The 17798-nt window shown below is 32.1% G+C and overlaps 1 protein-coding gene across 1 annotated transcript; it reads right to left on the reverse strand.

Annotated features, from left to right (window-relative positions):
- Positions 1 to 3206: 3206 nt before the first annotated feature.
- LOC149162917 (LOB domain-containing protein 4-like) lies at positions 3207 to 5726 on the reverse strand. Its single transcript, XM_089435842.1, has 2 exons — positions 5389 to 5726; positions 3207 to 4367 (listed from the first exon to the last, which is right to left on the reverse strand). The coding sequence occupies exons 1-2, from the start codon at positions 5557 to 5559 to the stop codon at positions 3909 to 3911; spliced, it is 630 nt and encodes a 209-aa protein (XP_089291968.1). The 5' UTR covers positions 5560 to 5726; the 3' UTR covers positions 3207 to 3908.
- Positions 5727 to 17798: the final 12072 nt, after the last annotated feature.

A 17798-nucleotide genomic window follows, 5' to 3' on the forward strand; every position in this document is an offset into this window, starting at 1 on the left:
AATCTGAAGATTGGGAAAGATCCGTGGATCGGCTGCAATGAAAATTATGCCCTTTCACCTGATCTAATTAGGCACTTAGAAGATAAAAACATTCTTACTCTAGACCAGGTGGAAAAGGTGGGTCATTCGAGCATTTGGTGCCAGGCATGGAAAGATGGTGAGGACCTGCAGCTCGATCAGAGGTGGTGGAATGAATGGTCTTCCTTCACTCAAGAACTTGTTCGTTCAAATGTTAGAATATCAGACTCTCCAGACAGCCTGATCTGGGCCCACGGAGAAACAGGCGATTACTCCCCAAAAGAAGGATACAAGTTCATCCAATCCAGGAAAGGGTGGGCGAATCCAGAGTGGTGGTCAAAACATATTTGGAAGCTCAAATGCCCAGCTAAGGCCAGACTTTTTCTCTGGTGTCTCCTTAGAAGAAAAGTTCCTACATGGGACATCCTCCAGGCTAGATTCATGTATGGCCCGGGGAGGTGCTCCCTCTGTAAAGAAGCAGAGGAAACAATAAACCATTTGTTCCTTCAATGCCCGGAAACTGCAAAAATCTGGAGGGAGGTTGAAAAGCTGATGAATAAAAAATTTCAGTGGGGAAATGGGAATCTGGACGAGGCCTGGTCTAATTGGTGGCAGCATTATCCGGACGGGAACCTGAGAAATCTCCCACCCATCATTTGCTGGGGAGTCTGGCTTGCTAGAAACAGAACAATTTTTCAAGACAAGGGTACCCAGCCCTCCATCACAGCCATTCAAGTGGTATCCATTTACGCTTCCATCCCAGAACCTGAAGAAAAAAGACCTCAAAATCATATCAAATCAGTCCAAATCAAAGATGGTCTTCCTTGGGCGTTTTTTGATGGAGCTTCCCAAAACAACTCAGCAGGTGCAGGAATCGTCATTCACATTAATGCTCACCACTCCCTCAAAGCCTCTGTCGGTTTGGGGTCTGGATCAAATAACTTTGCTGAATTATCAGCCTTAAGACTGCTCCTATGTTGGCTTATTCAAAGAAACACCTTCACTATTCAGATCTTTGGAGACTCCCTCAATGTTATAAACTGGGTTAATGGAAAAAGTTCTTGCAAAAACCTATTATTGAAACCCATGCTTCAAGAAATACAGGTATTAAAGTCATCTTTTAACTCTTTCTCCATATGCCATATCTACAGGGACAGCAATGATGACGCGGACAAGCTTTCTAAGGAAGGTTTGCAGCAAGCTTTGGGAGGGTGGAAAATAGTGGAAGATTGTCAAGGACAGATAGTTTCATCAGATGTGCCGCCTTATACTTAATTCTTCAGCTGATGCTTTTGGTTTTTGTTTATTATCTCTTTTATATATGCTTAGACTATTTCACACAGACTTCTTTTATACAAAAACTCGGTTCCATATATATTTTTTGTGGGCTGTTTTCCTCTCTGTTGAGGAGGCCCAAAGGCTGAAATGTAATGTTTGTATTACTGCTTTTTGATCAGTCTCTTAAAGACGAGGCCATCTCTGGGTCATAGCTGTTTTGCCACAGCTGTTTTATACTGCAAATCTGCTCTGATTTCTGTGTTCATAAAAACAGAAAGGAGACTTTTTTGTGTTTGTATGCTTGGTCTAGCAAGCAGTTCTTACGGAAATGCTCAGCATATGCAATGTAACTTTTTATTCTCTTAATAAAAAGTTCGCTTTTTCTTCGGAAAAAAAAAAACTTGGTAATTTATAATTTTATTATGCAAACTCTTTTTAAAATAACATTGGACTTAAACACTATTGTTTTATTTATTTTTAATTACTATTAATACATATTTTATTTGTTCTTATCTCTATTATAATTACATGTAATATATATAATATTGGTGAGGTTACATCAAAGGAGAAGAATTGAACCAATGACTTAACATATAGCCTTGCATGAAATCACCTAGTAATAGAGTAATAACAACTTTTTTTCCAATTTGGGAGTTCTGCATGTTTCTTTGCTCAAAAGGAATTTGATAGAGAAATTGTTGATGGATTAATATTTTGATTTTGTTTGGCAATATTTCAAAGTTGAATCTTTTACATGTTTCTTTGCAAGATGGGTTTTGATTGGAAATTTTGGATGGAAATAAATAAATTATTTTATTATTATTTTTAATATATATTAAATTGTAATATGTTATATTATTGCCGCTCCCAACTTGACTTTCCCTGTAAATTTGGACAATATTTTTAGCCGTGCTCTTTCTCGCATATAGCCGTGCTCTTTCTCGCATATCATCAGTACCGGCTTACTGGAAACTTGTGCAACATAGAAATTTCTATTTACATTTCCCTATTCTTGCAAGTGCTCAAAGCTCCCATTCAAATTCTAAGTTTTTAAAATGTACATTATTAAAATATAGATGGAGGGTGAGGCTTCAAAGGGATGTGCAACATAGAAATTTCTATTTACACTTGCATATTCTTCCAAGTGTTCAAAGCTCCCAGTCAAATTTTAAGGCTTTTAAAATGAAAATTATTAAAATATAAATGGAGGGTGAGGCTTCAAAGGGATTTTGTGTTGAATAGGCTGAAGAAACCGATGGAAGAATTTGAGGTGAGATCTTGATTTGTGTTATTTAAACTAGGTTTTTGATTGCATATATAGATTCAGTACCCTGAAAAATTCTGGGGCACTTAGATTGTGCAGAGATTACCCATCAACATTGTAATTTCAATAAATTCCTGTTAGATTTAAAAAAAAAAAATCCAGAAAAAACGAATAAAAAAACTTACAAAAAATTTCACTAAAAACAACTCATTTATAATATTATTGTCATTTATGGTTGATCACGAATTACGAATTTGAATGGGTTTATCAGAAAAATACTCATTTCAAATGCATTGAATGAGTCCGTCACTCCAATTAAATCTAAATGCAGTGTTACAGATACCGAGTGTTAAAAAATCATACTGATAATAATGGCAACTATACTGATCAGATTTCACAATTACAGACCACGTGAACGATACTATTAAATAATACTAAACCATGATAAAATTGCAATCCTCCCTGCAAGTACTAAATGAACTCCAAGTGACTTTCATTAATGTGACCAACAGTTATCACTGGCATCTTTATATATAAAATTCAATTATAATGACTCTGAACATTCTCCGAATTGAATTTTTACAGACACATTTCTTATTGAACAACCAATCTCTTCATAAAGGCACAACGTGTACAAGAACAAATGTAACAGTTAAAATAAATCTTTATTTATATATGGGGAGGAAAGAAACCGGGCTCAGCCTTCAAGAGTTACCTTGTTTGACTCAAATTTTATAGCCTCAGGCACTTCTATTTTACCAACAAACCACATATAGAGAAAAAAGGGTTCAAGAAAATTCTATATTGACTTCCTCAGCTATTTTCACAGTATTTACAGCCGTACCATGTAACCAACCAAATCCAATTTTCTCTTCTGCTAGATTTCCAGAGAACAAGAGCCATTGCAACATCCTTCTGCTCCAGAGATAGATAAGCAAATTCTGTAATAGAAAACCTTAATAAATCCTTATATCATGGCAGGAGTGTGATTAGTTGAGGATAAAGGCAGCATAGTTTTCTTCTGCCTCAAACACAAGTTCCAAACTCCCAAATAAGACAAAAGCAGTCACATCAGGTATATAGAGACTCCAATCCAAAGTGATAAGATACTTTGCAACCAAGAATGCCCTAATTCTACCTAAATACTAGGATGACATGACTAGTGGCAGATTGAATTGCAATTATTGCACTTATGCCCAACTAGACACAAATCTTAGATCGTTCATGGTGACTAGCTGGATGAAAATGATGACATTGAATGAGGAAAGTTATATAGCCTGGAAACATATTAATTTGATCAAAACAAATTAAAGATTAACAGAGATTAAATTCATTCCAACATGGAATATCATGTCCACAGAATCTCTTTTATATCCAGAGCATCATATACAGTGTGGTCATGAGTTAGTAGCTGGTGGGGAGAATCATGAGAACTTGTACTGCAGTCAGAAGGATGATGGTAATTATTAGCATGAATCTGATCATAATGAAGCTGATGATCATCCATCCTTCCCATGATACCTTGCTTGGTATCAATATTATCAGTACTATCTGAGAGAAATCCCATGATAGCTTGTTTGGAATCAATAATATTATCAGTATTATCTGAGAGCAATGCTTCCTGCTGCTGCATATGCATGCACATTATCTCTGCCTGGGCCCTGGCCAGCTGCATCTGTAAATTGGCCACTTGCTGTTGCAGATATGAGATGGCACCCACACACCCATAAACCGGATCTCTCACTCTCGCATTAGATTCGTATACCATGCTGCTAACTGCATCTCCCCTTTGATGAACAGGGAGTTCCTGCAATACCCCACTTTAGAGATCAGTATTTCTGCAGAATATCATTTTCCATTGTATATATAACCATTAAAATGCTATATAAACACCTATTATTTCTTCCACTGGTTAGGGCAATGAATCAAACCTTTAGTTGTACAAGCAAAACACAACGCACAATCCCACATTAATTTTACAATCCCACAGACTTATCAATCTGGTTGCTTAATTCCAATAACTATATGAACAATCTGCTTGTTATTATTATATGGAGTCAAAAGGCTGATCATAATTTATGTGATTGTAGATTTTGAAATATTTCTCAAATTTCATAAACATGAGAGAAGTCAACTGTTTGATTGCTCATATCACATTCTTGAAATATTCCAACTGTTTGATCGCTCATATCACATTCTTGAAATATTCCAAAATCTGCAATAGAATAATTGCTAGCAAAACCTGGTATAAATAGTAACCTACTATTCAGTCATAACATTTAAGACATCAATCTGGTTGTTTAGTACCGGAGATGATCTTGATATGATATCATTACTGCATGTATAAATCATGCCATCAATCTACTTGTTTATGCCAATTACAATGACATCATTTGTGACAGGACACCCTCTGCAAATCATGCATCATCTTGATTGAGTAGATGCCCCTCAGTCATGGCATCAAAGGCATCAATTTGGTTGTTTACCACTAATTATGTTCTTGATATGTCATCATTTCTTAGGATGAGGCCAAGTGCAACTGGATGATTTTGATGTAATTATCATTTGTTGCAAAATACCAAATGCAAATTCAAGTGACTTGGGTAAGATAGATGCAATTCAATAATAGCATCAATCTGGTTGTTTGCACGGTATCATTAACTCAGATATCTAAAGAAAAAGGTAGAATTGACTTGTAAAAGGGTGATTTAAGAAGAGAAAAAAAAAACAGCTTCCTCATGCACCAATCCTAACTATGAGAAACTTCATTAAAACAATTGAAACTAGGACAATTTTTTCTATATCTGGGAGGCAAGTAGGAGTAATACCTGGAGCATCTTGCTAACGTTGCTGGCACCGAAGACCTTGTGAACACTGGCAAACTTCTGGGGCTGGTCTGCAGGGAAATATGGGGCAAAAACACAGTCCTTGGCGCAACGTCGGCGTAGCAGCTTGCAGGAGGCGCACGGGGAGCTCCCTGAAGTTTTGCTGGTACCCATTCAACACTTTTCAATAAAACTCCCCTCTTCTAATTCTATCAATCAAGGCAGAAGACCTGGAAATCCTTCCAAATTGTCTCTATATCTCACTTTTTCAAGCCTGAAAACGAAACAGGAGACGAACACAGAGGGGCGGAGCAATGGAAGGGGGCAGAAGTAGAACTAGATGTATACGGAATGTGCAGCTGAGATGATGATGTATTGCATATAAATATAACGTTGAGGGTGCTGCCCTGCGTGGCGTGACGTCATATACGCGTTGTCGTTGACATTGGAAACCCACGTTCCCTCGAGTTGTAGGCATTGGAACGGAGCTTTTTCAGTCAGGATGTTGGAATCGGCCGGGAACGTTCATCTTCGTTCACACCTTCTATTCCCTTATTGTGTGGCCGACACGTTTCCCTATCACCCACATGCGGCCCTTGGTTTATCTACGCCAGATTTAAGTCCAGATCTGTATCACGCTTCACAACCCTCGTTATTTTTATTTTTATTTAATCGTGACTAACTGGAGTAATTTGGGCGAGGTTACTAACTTAATTCATTTTGTGGTATAAATGTTATTGGTTTGAAATTTAGTGGGAATTTTTTTAGCTATGTTAAGGATTGATGTGGCCAAGGCTATTTAGATGATTTTGACGGCTTAGATACTCTTGGGTTACTCATATAGTAATATCAAGAACTCAACTAAACATACAAACAACCAAAAAGTTTGACCAAAGTTCAAAATCACACAATCCTTGTTATCACACGCAAAGTGCTCATTTTTTTACAAATAAAAAACAATATATCACTGTACAAACATCACAGGATCCTAGTTATCACACATAAAGTACTAATTTTTTATAAATAAAAACAATATATCACTCTACCAAAATCTACCCAAATGTCCCAAAATTAAATGTCCCAAAATTAAATTCCATTATGGTTCCACCCTTCAATAACAATTTACAATAAAATTAAATTGTCAAATCTATTTTAAACCCAAATAAAGTTGTTGTGAGAGACTAATCTACACCAGGTTCAAAATCACACCATCCTCATTATCACACATAAAATACTCTTTTTTTTTTATAAATAAAAAAAATATATCACTCTACAAACATCACATAATCCCGATTATCACACATAAAGTATTATTTTTTAATAAATAAATAAAAATATATAACTCTACTAAAATATCCCAAAATTAGAATACATTATTGCTCCACTCTGCAATAACAATTTACAATAAAATTAAATTCTGAAATCTATTTTAAAGCCAAATAAAATTGTGCCAAAAATTAAATCTAATGAAGGTTAAAAATCACACCCTCCCTCTTATCACACATAAATCACTCATTTTTTTATCAATTAAAAAACTATATATCACTCTACAAATATCACCCAATCTTCATTATCACACCAAAGTACTCTTTTTCTTAAAAATAAAAAACAATATATCACTTTACAAAATCTCCCAAAATTAATGGAAAAAACAATCTACAAAATCTCCCAAAATTAAATTCCATTATCACTTCACTGCAATAACAATTTACAATAAAAATAAAATTGTCAAAATTATTTTAAAACCCAACAAAAGTCATGTCCTAAGAGGTTTATGAGTGGTATATGGGTTGGTGAAAATAAAGTATTGTAAGTGTTTTTATTATTTAAAAAAAATTGTCAAACTTATTTTAAAGTCAAATAAAACTATCAAATCTGAGGATAAGAGATTCATGGGCAGGTGGAAATGAGATGTCATACTATTTTTACAGAGATGATAATGATTTTAGTAAAAATAAATTTATAAATTTATTAAATCGATAAAGATGAGATGTTATATCAGTTTATTAGTTTTTACATGAGATCTATTTATTTTTATGAATAAATGTACTTGTGCGAAAGGACAATTTGTTTTTATCATTAAATTGAGTTCATAATTGCAACTCCACATTCCATCCCATCCCACCTAAAGTGTAAAATAGTCATACTAGACATTATATTGTCTCATCACTTTTTTATTTTCTATATGACATATTTGCTCTTTTTAATAATTAAAATGGACTATATTTTTATGAATAAATATACTTTTATAAAAGGACAATTTGTTTTACCATTAAATTAAGTTCATAAATGCAACGCCACATCCCATTCCACCTAAATGTTAAATAGTCACAAAAACATTAAATTGAGTTCATAAATGCAACACCACATCCCATCCCATCACATTCCATTCCACCTAAGTGTTAAATAGTCACACTAATGTTATATTGTCTCATTACTTTTTTATTTTCCATATTTTTTTTGGATTTATATCTCTTTAAAAAGTGTGATTGTTTGGTAATTAAATTAAATTAAACTAATAAATATGACACTACATATTCCATTGATATATGTTGTATAGTCATATTTCTTCAAATGTCTTTCCACATTTTGCTTAGTAATATATTTTTATAATTTTGTGAAAGGAATTTAGTTCAAGTGGTATGGTTTATGATTTGTGTCCCAAGTAACATGGGTTCAAGTCTCCATAGACATGTTGGCCCTTATGGCATTTACGAAATATTGGTTCTACCAAATGGAATAGTAACAACCCTTTCTACAACGTTATTGATTGTGCCTAGTAAAATATATTCGTTACTGTTAAAATATATATAATTTTAAGTTGTTATTACATTAAAAAAATGTAATTATTTAGTAATTAAATTGAACTACTAAATACAACATCACATATTCCATTAATATATGTTTTATAGTCATACCTCTTCAAATCTCTTTCTACTTTTTGTTTAATAATATATTTTATAATTTTAAATTGTTATTACATTATAATGAATTTGATTTTCCACATGATATAGTTTCCTTTTCCATATGACATAGTTTCCTTTTCTCCATTTTTTTTTTTTTAAAGTAGATTGTTTACTCATTAAAGTGGACTAATAAATACAACACCACATATTTCATTTGATATATATTTCATAGTCATACTTCCTCAAATCTCCTTCCACATTTTGTTTAAGAACATTTGTTATAATTTTAGGTTATTATTACATTAGAATGAGCACTAAGAATTTATTTAATGATTATTAATATTTATTAAAACTAATTAAAATAAATAAAGAATTATTTAGTTTGATTTTAAATATTATAAATTTTTTCAATTAAAAGTTTAAGAAGGTTTTATTGTGATATGAAATTGTAATATATAGTAAATCACTATAGCTTTATGACTTAAAAAGATAGGAGTGTAAGTGTTGTAATAAAAATTATGAAATTGTGATTTAAGATAGATAATTATAAGAGAAAATGTTTTTCATCTTTGATCCTTATTGTGTCACAAAGATAACAAATCCTTTTTATCTATATGTTTTAAGATTATATTTTTTCTTTACATTAATTTAAACATAAACATAATTTTAATCTTTAAATTATTGATGTGAGTTCAAATATAATCCATCTCCTATTGATTATAATAAATTCAAAAAATACTTTTATATAAAAACTATCTCTGATACTAAATATTATTTTTCATAAAAATAATTTATTATTTTATTATTATTAAAATTATCTTAACATCTGGTATAATTAAATATTGTTTTTAATAATGTGTTTTACATGAAAATAATTTATTATTATTATAAGTATCTTAACATCTTATATAATTAAATATTATTTTTAATATCTCTTTTAAATTATTAACACTAACCATTATAATTTAATAAAATTAAATTATTTATAAACCTAACTAAAAAACATTAAATTTTTTAATATCAATTTAAATGCCCTGTACTAATTATATAATAGGAAACTTTATAATAGGAAACTTTCAAAATGCGTTGAAGTAATATACAAATACATTTAATATATAATGACATCACATATAAAAACCTAAATGCTTTTCAAAATACACTAAAATAATAGATAAGCATATTTGATATATATAGAGATATCAAATATGCAACCCTGAATGCAAATGCAATGTAAATAGAGAAAAACCATCTTAACCCAAAATTGTGGGACCTAGGGGACCTTAAAAAGATATCCACCCAGCTTAATAGCATCAACATAATTTTCTCTAAGAGGTGGGACCTAACAAGAATATGAAGATGATGGTCCACCTTATGAAACAACCTGACTATGATTTTCAAAGCATTTTCCATTATTTTTGACGGTAATGGGCCTCCTTTGATGAGAGAATGTATCATGATAAGAGATAATCTTGTGTACTTTTTAAAAGGAAAAATGATTAGGTAAGAAAATGTTGGTTTTATGTGTACATTCAATATATTTTACAAAGGGTTTGTGATATTTATTTATTTATATATATAATTATTTTCTTAAGAAAATGTTGTTTTTTTTGTACATTCAATATATTTTACAATGGGTTTGTGATATTTATTTATTTTTATATATAATTATTTTGTTAATGTGAAGTGTTATTTTATAATTAGTTTATATTTATGTTGATTTTAGATTTTTTAAGTATTTAGAGGGATCAATTTTTTTCACTTTAAAAGAAGTTTGTATTTCAAGAAATTTGATCTAGATCTAAGGTTAAGATCGATCTAGGTTGGTTCAATTTCCTCTTTAAATAGGCTATATTCCACATGAATACCTAGAGTTCTCATTTTTATTTTTATTTATTTATTTTATTTTGACGAAGTAAAATGTTTACATTACATTAATTTTTTTATTTAATTTAATTTAATTTTTATTTTTATGTAATTTGACTAGTCAAAATGTTAAACATTGCTTTACAACATCTCTACTATGCTATACTGGGTTGGAGAGTGCCTTGGTGCAATTATTTTTAATATATAGAGATTATGATATTTGAATTTGTTTTCCAATTAAGTTGAGTTTAGGTTGGGTATAAATGTTAGATGGAAGAATGATTTTCTTATTTGTAAAATGTGATGTAGATTGTGCCAAGCTTATGATTGTGTCAAGCTTGGTTAAGTCAAGACTCTTGATGGGACAATTTTAATCCTTCGTATATAACTGTCACCCTCAACCCCTTCCTTAAAATTTATACCAATAACTTAATGAAAACTAAACCTCATTTAAACTAATTAATCTACAACTCATAAATTATAATATTTAAACTTAAATTCTTTTTATTTAAACTTATAAATTATAATATTTAAACTTAAATTTTTTTTATTTAAACTTATAACAAAATTTATTGTAATTTCAAAACTGTGATGAGATTCCCTACCAATTAAAACTTTAATTAAATTATCAATAATATAAATTAATTTAAAATAGAAAATCTTAAAACCATTTCCAAAATTATTATTATAATATAAAATAAAAAACCATATTCATAATTAAAACTCAACGTACTAACAGATCTAACATAGAATAAAGCACAATATTTCTTTGGGGTTGTTGGCTATGAGTGACTTGCATTAAATTCTAGATTATATTTTACACATTCTCTTAACGGTTTTTTATTATTTTAAACACAATACCGTTCCTCTAGAGCCTTCTCTTTTTATTATTAATGCACAACATTACCTAGTAATCATAAAGTCACATTTCTTTCTTTAATGCACAACGTTACCTTGCAATCATAAAGTCACATGGGGTTGCAGGAATCAAGAATATAAGGCATGTGACATAAGTCATAAGGTCAAACTGTTACCAGACAACTCAGCATTAGATGTCTCTTTTTTTATATCGTTAGTCAAAACTTTGTAACCGTCAATTATGGCATAAAGGACAACTTTGGCATCTTTTAAGCAAATGACCATTATTTTTAAGTTTTGTTCACAAACAACACCACCACCTTCATAGCTAATATGATGAAGTAAGTACCCAAAGTGGGTTGGTTTTGAACTTTGATCACATTCAAGATAACTATATTTTCATAATTGATGTGATATCATATCAATCTTCTTTAGAAAGTGGGTTGGCTCTCAACTTATTACAATCATTTAGAACAATGAGAGCCCTCTTTGACCAACTATGTTATTCCTCATGTTTGCAAGATGTGGGATTCCAGGGGATGTGCACGTGGGCATATAACTATAGGGGATTCCTTATGATTGCATGTGAAGATAAGAACATTGCATTATGGTACATGCTTGCTGGGGATTCCTTACAAGATTGCTACACATTGCAAGTTGGGGATTCCTTGTTTTTGTTTGTGAACAGGTGGTTGGATTTCAAAGTTCCTTTTGAGCTTTTATATCATGAGGGTTTGAAATTCAATTACTTTTTTATGTATGGTTAGTTATATATATATATATAAGAGTTTTTATGTGATTGATGAGAAATAAAAACAGAAATTAAATTATTTTATATATTATATAATTTTTTTATTTAAAAATTTCATGTAACAATTTTTTTTTGGTAAAATACTCACTATCATTAATCTTATTAGTGATATATTAAATTTGTTGTTTTTACTTAAATTTTTGTATTATTAAAATAAACAAAATTGAAGTGAAACTCTCTTCCATGTAAATATGGATTTTTAACTAAAGACTAAATTGAAGCTTTTAGTAAGTTACTCAAATTGAGATTTTTGACCAGACAATTACCTTTTTTAGTCTTATCATCATTATGATAGTTTGCTTACCCAATTCACATACCTATAACTTAACCAAAAAATAAACTTGTTAACAAATGAAAAAAATATTATAAATGTATCATACAAAATGAAAGAAGAAAATATATATAAATAAACTTGAATTATTATCCATCTATCGAAAAAATGCAATAGCTTTCTATGAGTATGAAACATTCAACCCTTAACCATTTTTATGAATAAAACAAAACAAAACAAAATTTCTATTTGTTTGGTTGAATGTCTAACTGTATATTTTCAACACCCCCTTTATAAATAATCATACAAGTTTGTTTTTGAAGGAAGGGGGCTTGGAATATGGATGGGTTAGGGTTCCTACTTTGGTTTTTACCATGACGTACTGGTTTAGCAGACTGCTCTCACTGCTTGCCCCCGTAACTGCTTCCGGATCCATCGCTGCCGTCGACTGACGACCTTCCTGCCCCTTTCCTTGCTATTCCCCTCTCGTGTTCCTCCCTAACTTCAGCTGTTTCCAGTTAGCACATTCACCTGGATAGAATTACCTCTCTCCGTTTAACCTTCCTCCGTTCATCGTTTGGTTTCTGCAGACAACTGTCAGCTAATGGTTGTGACAGTTATGGAGGATAACTTAGACTATTCAGCTGACCCGTCGGAAGGTGAGCCCATTTGGACGGAGGCCAGGACCACCCTCGAGGGTTTTTACTCATTTGACAATGAGCTCTCCGAGGAAATTGGTGCCCTCCCCCCCATTTCTAGCCCTCGGTTCAAGTCTGTCTCGTTGCCCGAAGACACCCCTGTCAACCCGAAGTTCATTTCACAGCCGATTTCTCCTTGCACCTTGGCATTTGTTGAGCCTCAAGCTGCCCCTAAAGGTCTAACCCTAGGTGCGGCCACTGCATCGTTCCCCTCCTCGTTTGGCTCCGGCAAACCCTTGTCTGATCCCCCCTCGACCTCGGCCTCTCTAAAAAACCAGCACTCTTTAAAAAAAGACCAACCCAAAGCCTAACCTAGTTGGAACATTTTAAATTTTATTGTTTTGTTTTTTTATGAATTTTACTAAAAATTTGACCAAAAATGATTAAAATGACATATTTAAATTATTAAATTTATATAAATTTCTCAATTAAATTTTTAAAATTATGAATCTATTTATTCATTAAAAATAGGTTTCAACCAAAAAAATACAACAAATTAAAAAAAAAATCACCAAATTCCAACTAAAATAAATACAAATATAAAATAATTAAAAATCAGCCCAAATATATAAAAATATAAAATAATTAAAAATCATCCCAAATTTCATTGTGTTCTCACTCGAACAAACTAGGCTCTCATGTTATCATTCCATCATCTCGAGAAAGAGAGGACGTTCTCATGACTTTAGTTTACGAATACACTTTGGGAGATCACGTGCCACATAGACATGTTATTAGACCTTTTTTTTTAATGTATATCATGAATTTGTTTACAAGCTTCGGGTATTATTCTCAACAAATAGATTAATGGGTTTGTTCAAACTAAAGCATGTTGCAACTTTCTTTACATTTATTAAGTGGATCGAAACTAGATGCTCTGCAAGTGCAATGTTTTAAATTTTATTAGAAGTCGGTTGCCCATGTTCAAGCTTCACATTCAACAAACGTTTTCCAACAAAACGGAGAATAATAAAACCTTAATCAAAGTAATATTATAATGTTGAAATTTCTATTCTTGGTATATGTTAGATCAAGTCAAAATTCCATTGGTCAATTTTATTTTATTTTTAGCTAAAACCACTTACAACTCATTTCATATTGAATTAAATTAAAATTATCTCTTAGAGGGTGTCGGTTGTGGTGTAAATGGGACTTCTTGGGAACCACTTTGGAGTGAATTTTATATGATTCCACGTGAGAGTCTCCAAAGCAACCTCTGCCGCAAGAAAATTGAGAAAATACTTTGGTCACATATTTGACCTTATGTGTGGATGTACATTGCATCTTTCTTAGTTTATCCTTTCCAGTATATAATCTTTTGGATAAGAGAAAGCTTAGGCATATCAATATTTAAAATCCTATTGTTTTTGTGAATATTTGTGTTATTGAAATAATAAAAGATATAAATATATACTCTGCAAATAATATTCCAAGTATTGAATGTCTGCGTGAAGGATACGGGGAGAACGCTTTAAAAGGGTTAAGATAATAATTAAAAAAATAGTTTGGTTTATATTATATTTAAGATATTAATTAAAAAACATAGTTTGGTTTACATTATTTTTCCAATTTATTATTAATCATGTTTATAATATTAATATTTTATATAGATTTTTTCATGTTTTATTAGTACAATTAATTGAGGATGAGTTTTTTTAATAAGGTGACATAGGATCAAATCTCATGGGGTGATTGTGCCATGTGCTAGGGGAGAAGACATTCTAAAAAAATCCAGTCAAATTAGGGCTTATGTGGCCCAGGCCGGGTATGATCCCCGAGTGACTTTGATGGATTAGATGTGCATGGGTCACGACTCCCCAAGCCACAGGTCAAGCCTAGAGGATGAGAGACAACTTGACAAAAAAAATACTTTATATAGAATTTAGATAATGAAAATGAAAAATTATGAAAAGAAAATTAAAATATTAAAATATTTTATTAAACATAGTTTAACTATTCAATGTTTTGACTTTTTTTTTTTTGTGTTGGAATTTGACGATATAAATTTGGGTAAGTTTTTGAAAGTATATATAAATTTAGTGTCCTGAATTTTTTTTTGAGGCATTTAGATTGTGCAGATTACAAGGCTCAAACTTATGATTCCAACAAGTTCCTATGAAATTTTGAACAAAATTGACAGGAAAATATACTCAAAAAAAGCAAAAAATTTGACTATGCTTTTTATTAATATTAATTTGAGTAATATTTCTTTTCACATATAAAAAATTTAAAAAATAAAATAAAACTATTAACATTGAAATCAATGCGAATGAATTTCATAGTGAAATGAGTTCACTAAATTGTAAACACTTTGGAATGACTATTTAAATTTATGATAAGAATAAAATTTAGGATAAGATTTCTTTTTAAGATTCTCCACCCTGAATTCTATAACATGTAACCTTATGTGGTAATTCTATAACATGTAACCTTATGTGGTATTGTTAGGTTATATATTTTTTTAAATTCCTTTATTATGAAAACTATAATGACATTGATATTTTATTTTCCACCTTGTTTAATTATATACATAATATTTGAAATGTATTAGTTTAATTGGCATGAATGTATCTCCGATCAAGGTGCGAGTCGATAGAATGGACTCTTTGGGATTCATGCCACAATTAATGCCAGGATAGGAAAAGTTGGAGGGCGACCTTATTACAACCCTCGCACATTTGAACTGTATTGCAATGTGGCACCACACATGTAGAAAATAAATGTCACAGGGGACGACTGAAGGGACACCTTATCGCCAAATTTTTATGACGGTAGCTCTCAATCCTCATGAGGAAGTATCTTGGTTATCTCTAGTATGGTTACTGTGTTCTTGGTAAGCTTGATGCAGATTGTGAAGGAGTTTTACGTTGTCCACCACCCTGGTGTAGACGACTCCTCTCTCCACATGGTTAATGACAATGGGTATGTTATTTTTCTAAGTCTCTCTTATAGTTCGTCCCCTGTGAACCGCATTCATGTGATATATCGATGGGGAAGTGTTTATAATTAGGTGCCTGGAATTATTTGGAAACCCCTCTGTGAATTATGGAATGAAAAAACCAGGTTTTATGATGGGTTGTCTGAATATTATACAATTGTTTATGTTTTCTTTGGAATCTTGCTATGTCGCATGGGAATTTACTTGAAATTTCTAGTATTGAACTCAATATATATTGCATGCATGGATGACTGTGTTTATTTCCTTGTTTATCTGTTGTTTCAGGTTGTTAAAAACCTGGGTTTCTTGGGGAAGGCCCCTTCCGTTTTAACTCTGTATTTGGTCTTAAGTGGGCTTGGGGAGACTTGGGTTGATGTTCTCAGCCTCTTTCAATAGACCCAAATCAGACTCAGGATAATTGTTGGGTTTATCCCTAATACTCACTATTATATGGCTTTATGTTATGGTATCCTTACAAGTTTACATTTGAAGTGTGAACGTCAAGACCTTAAGCTTGTTATTTGCCTCGAGTTGTAGGTCTTGGCTTATTTTCGCAGGATTTCATATCACTGTGGGGGTTGTTTTAGTAGTAATATGGTTCTCCCTTCTTCCAGAAAAGGTTCCTCGGTTAGTGGAGGTCATGGGCGCGGTAGAAACGCTGGGCAACGTTGTGGAAACAATCAGTCCCAACCTCACCAAGCTAGGGGTAGGGGCTGTAAATCCACTTCAAGACTTATCCGCGATTCACCTAGTCATACCAGACAGGGACTCCAATGCAGGTTTGACAGTTAATATCTAACTAGAAGGAATAATTAAATCAACAAACAACAGGTGTAGAGATTGATATAGAAGAATGGCAAGACTTGGTGCCAGACCCTGGCCACTCTAAAGGTTGGACCTATCAATATAAGCAGACTATATACCTATACTAGTTAATGAATAATTTCGTGGCCAAAGCTTTGATGAACCCTCCAGTGGGTTTCTCCAAGAATGATCCTGGTCTACAAGAAATTCATAAGGAATTTCAACTTATTCAGTTTCAAATCCAACAACAAAATGCCCACCTTAGCCACATTGAGAAACATTCCTTGTCTCCCTCAGACAAAATTACTTGGTTCTTGTGAGAAAGACTCAGCTCTTGTGGACTCATTCGATGATTAGCATTTTTCCTAGCTTAGTTTTTGCTTTAAATTTTGATATATTTAGATCAAGAATCTGCAGATTATGATATTTTGTTTTAGTTATTTATATTTTAGAAGGCTTCAAGATACACATACATATATAACTTTGTCAGACAGTCTTAAACTTTTTTGTTTTTGGATGGCTTATAATGTTGTTAGGTGGCCAACAGACCTAGTTTCCCTATAGGTAGGTTGAGGCCACCTAACCATTTGAATTATGGATGTAACCTACATTTTAAGAAAATGAATGAAAAGGTCTACCCCAAGCTTACAAAAAAAAAATTGGTATGACTGAAATGTTTCAAGGTGGAATTTGTTGTGAGGTCTTTCACTGGAGTCTCGCTCAATCCTATTGGGTTACCAAAATCTTGACACAAGAATGAAAGAAAAATAATAATGCTACAAGTTTACTTTCAATAATGATTTTGTTGAATTTGATTTTTTTTTACATGTGAGTTTAAGAAGAAACTATCAATGTTGATGGGCAGTAAATTGTTCAAATCGTAAATTTAATGGGCTAGGAAATTAACTACACATCATTTTTCCTTATATCATGCCAAAGAAATTTAGGATATTCTATAACTTTCGCAGTGAAATATACTAGCTATGTGTTTAAGGGAAAATTTCACTTGCAGCGACAAGGTACTTTAGATATAGCAGGCTTTGCCCATGGCCTGCCTAGAAAGTTGTGTGTTTGTAGAGAAGTGATATTAAGCTAAAATAAATCCCATGCATTCAAAGTCACAGAGAGAAAATGAAATCCAGTCAGCTTAGGGTTGGTGTGGCCTAGGTCGGGTGCGAACCTCGTGTGACTTTGATGGATTAAATTCCCCTTAGTTGCGGCTCCAAAAGTCACACGTCAATACACGAGGATCGTAGACAACTTA

This window comes from Pinus tabuliformis, chromosome 5_2 (assembly GCF_031772625.1).
Source record: "Pinus tabuliformis cultivar Carrire ecotype Pingquan chromosome 5_2, CPIR1, whole genome shotgun sequence".
NCBI classification, from domain to species: domain Eukaryota; kingdom Viridiplantae; phylum Streptophyta; class Pinopsida; order Pinales; family Pinaceae; genus Pinus; species Pinus tabuliformis.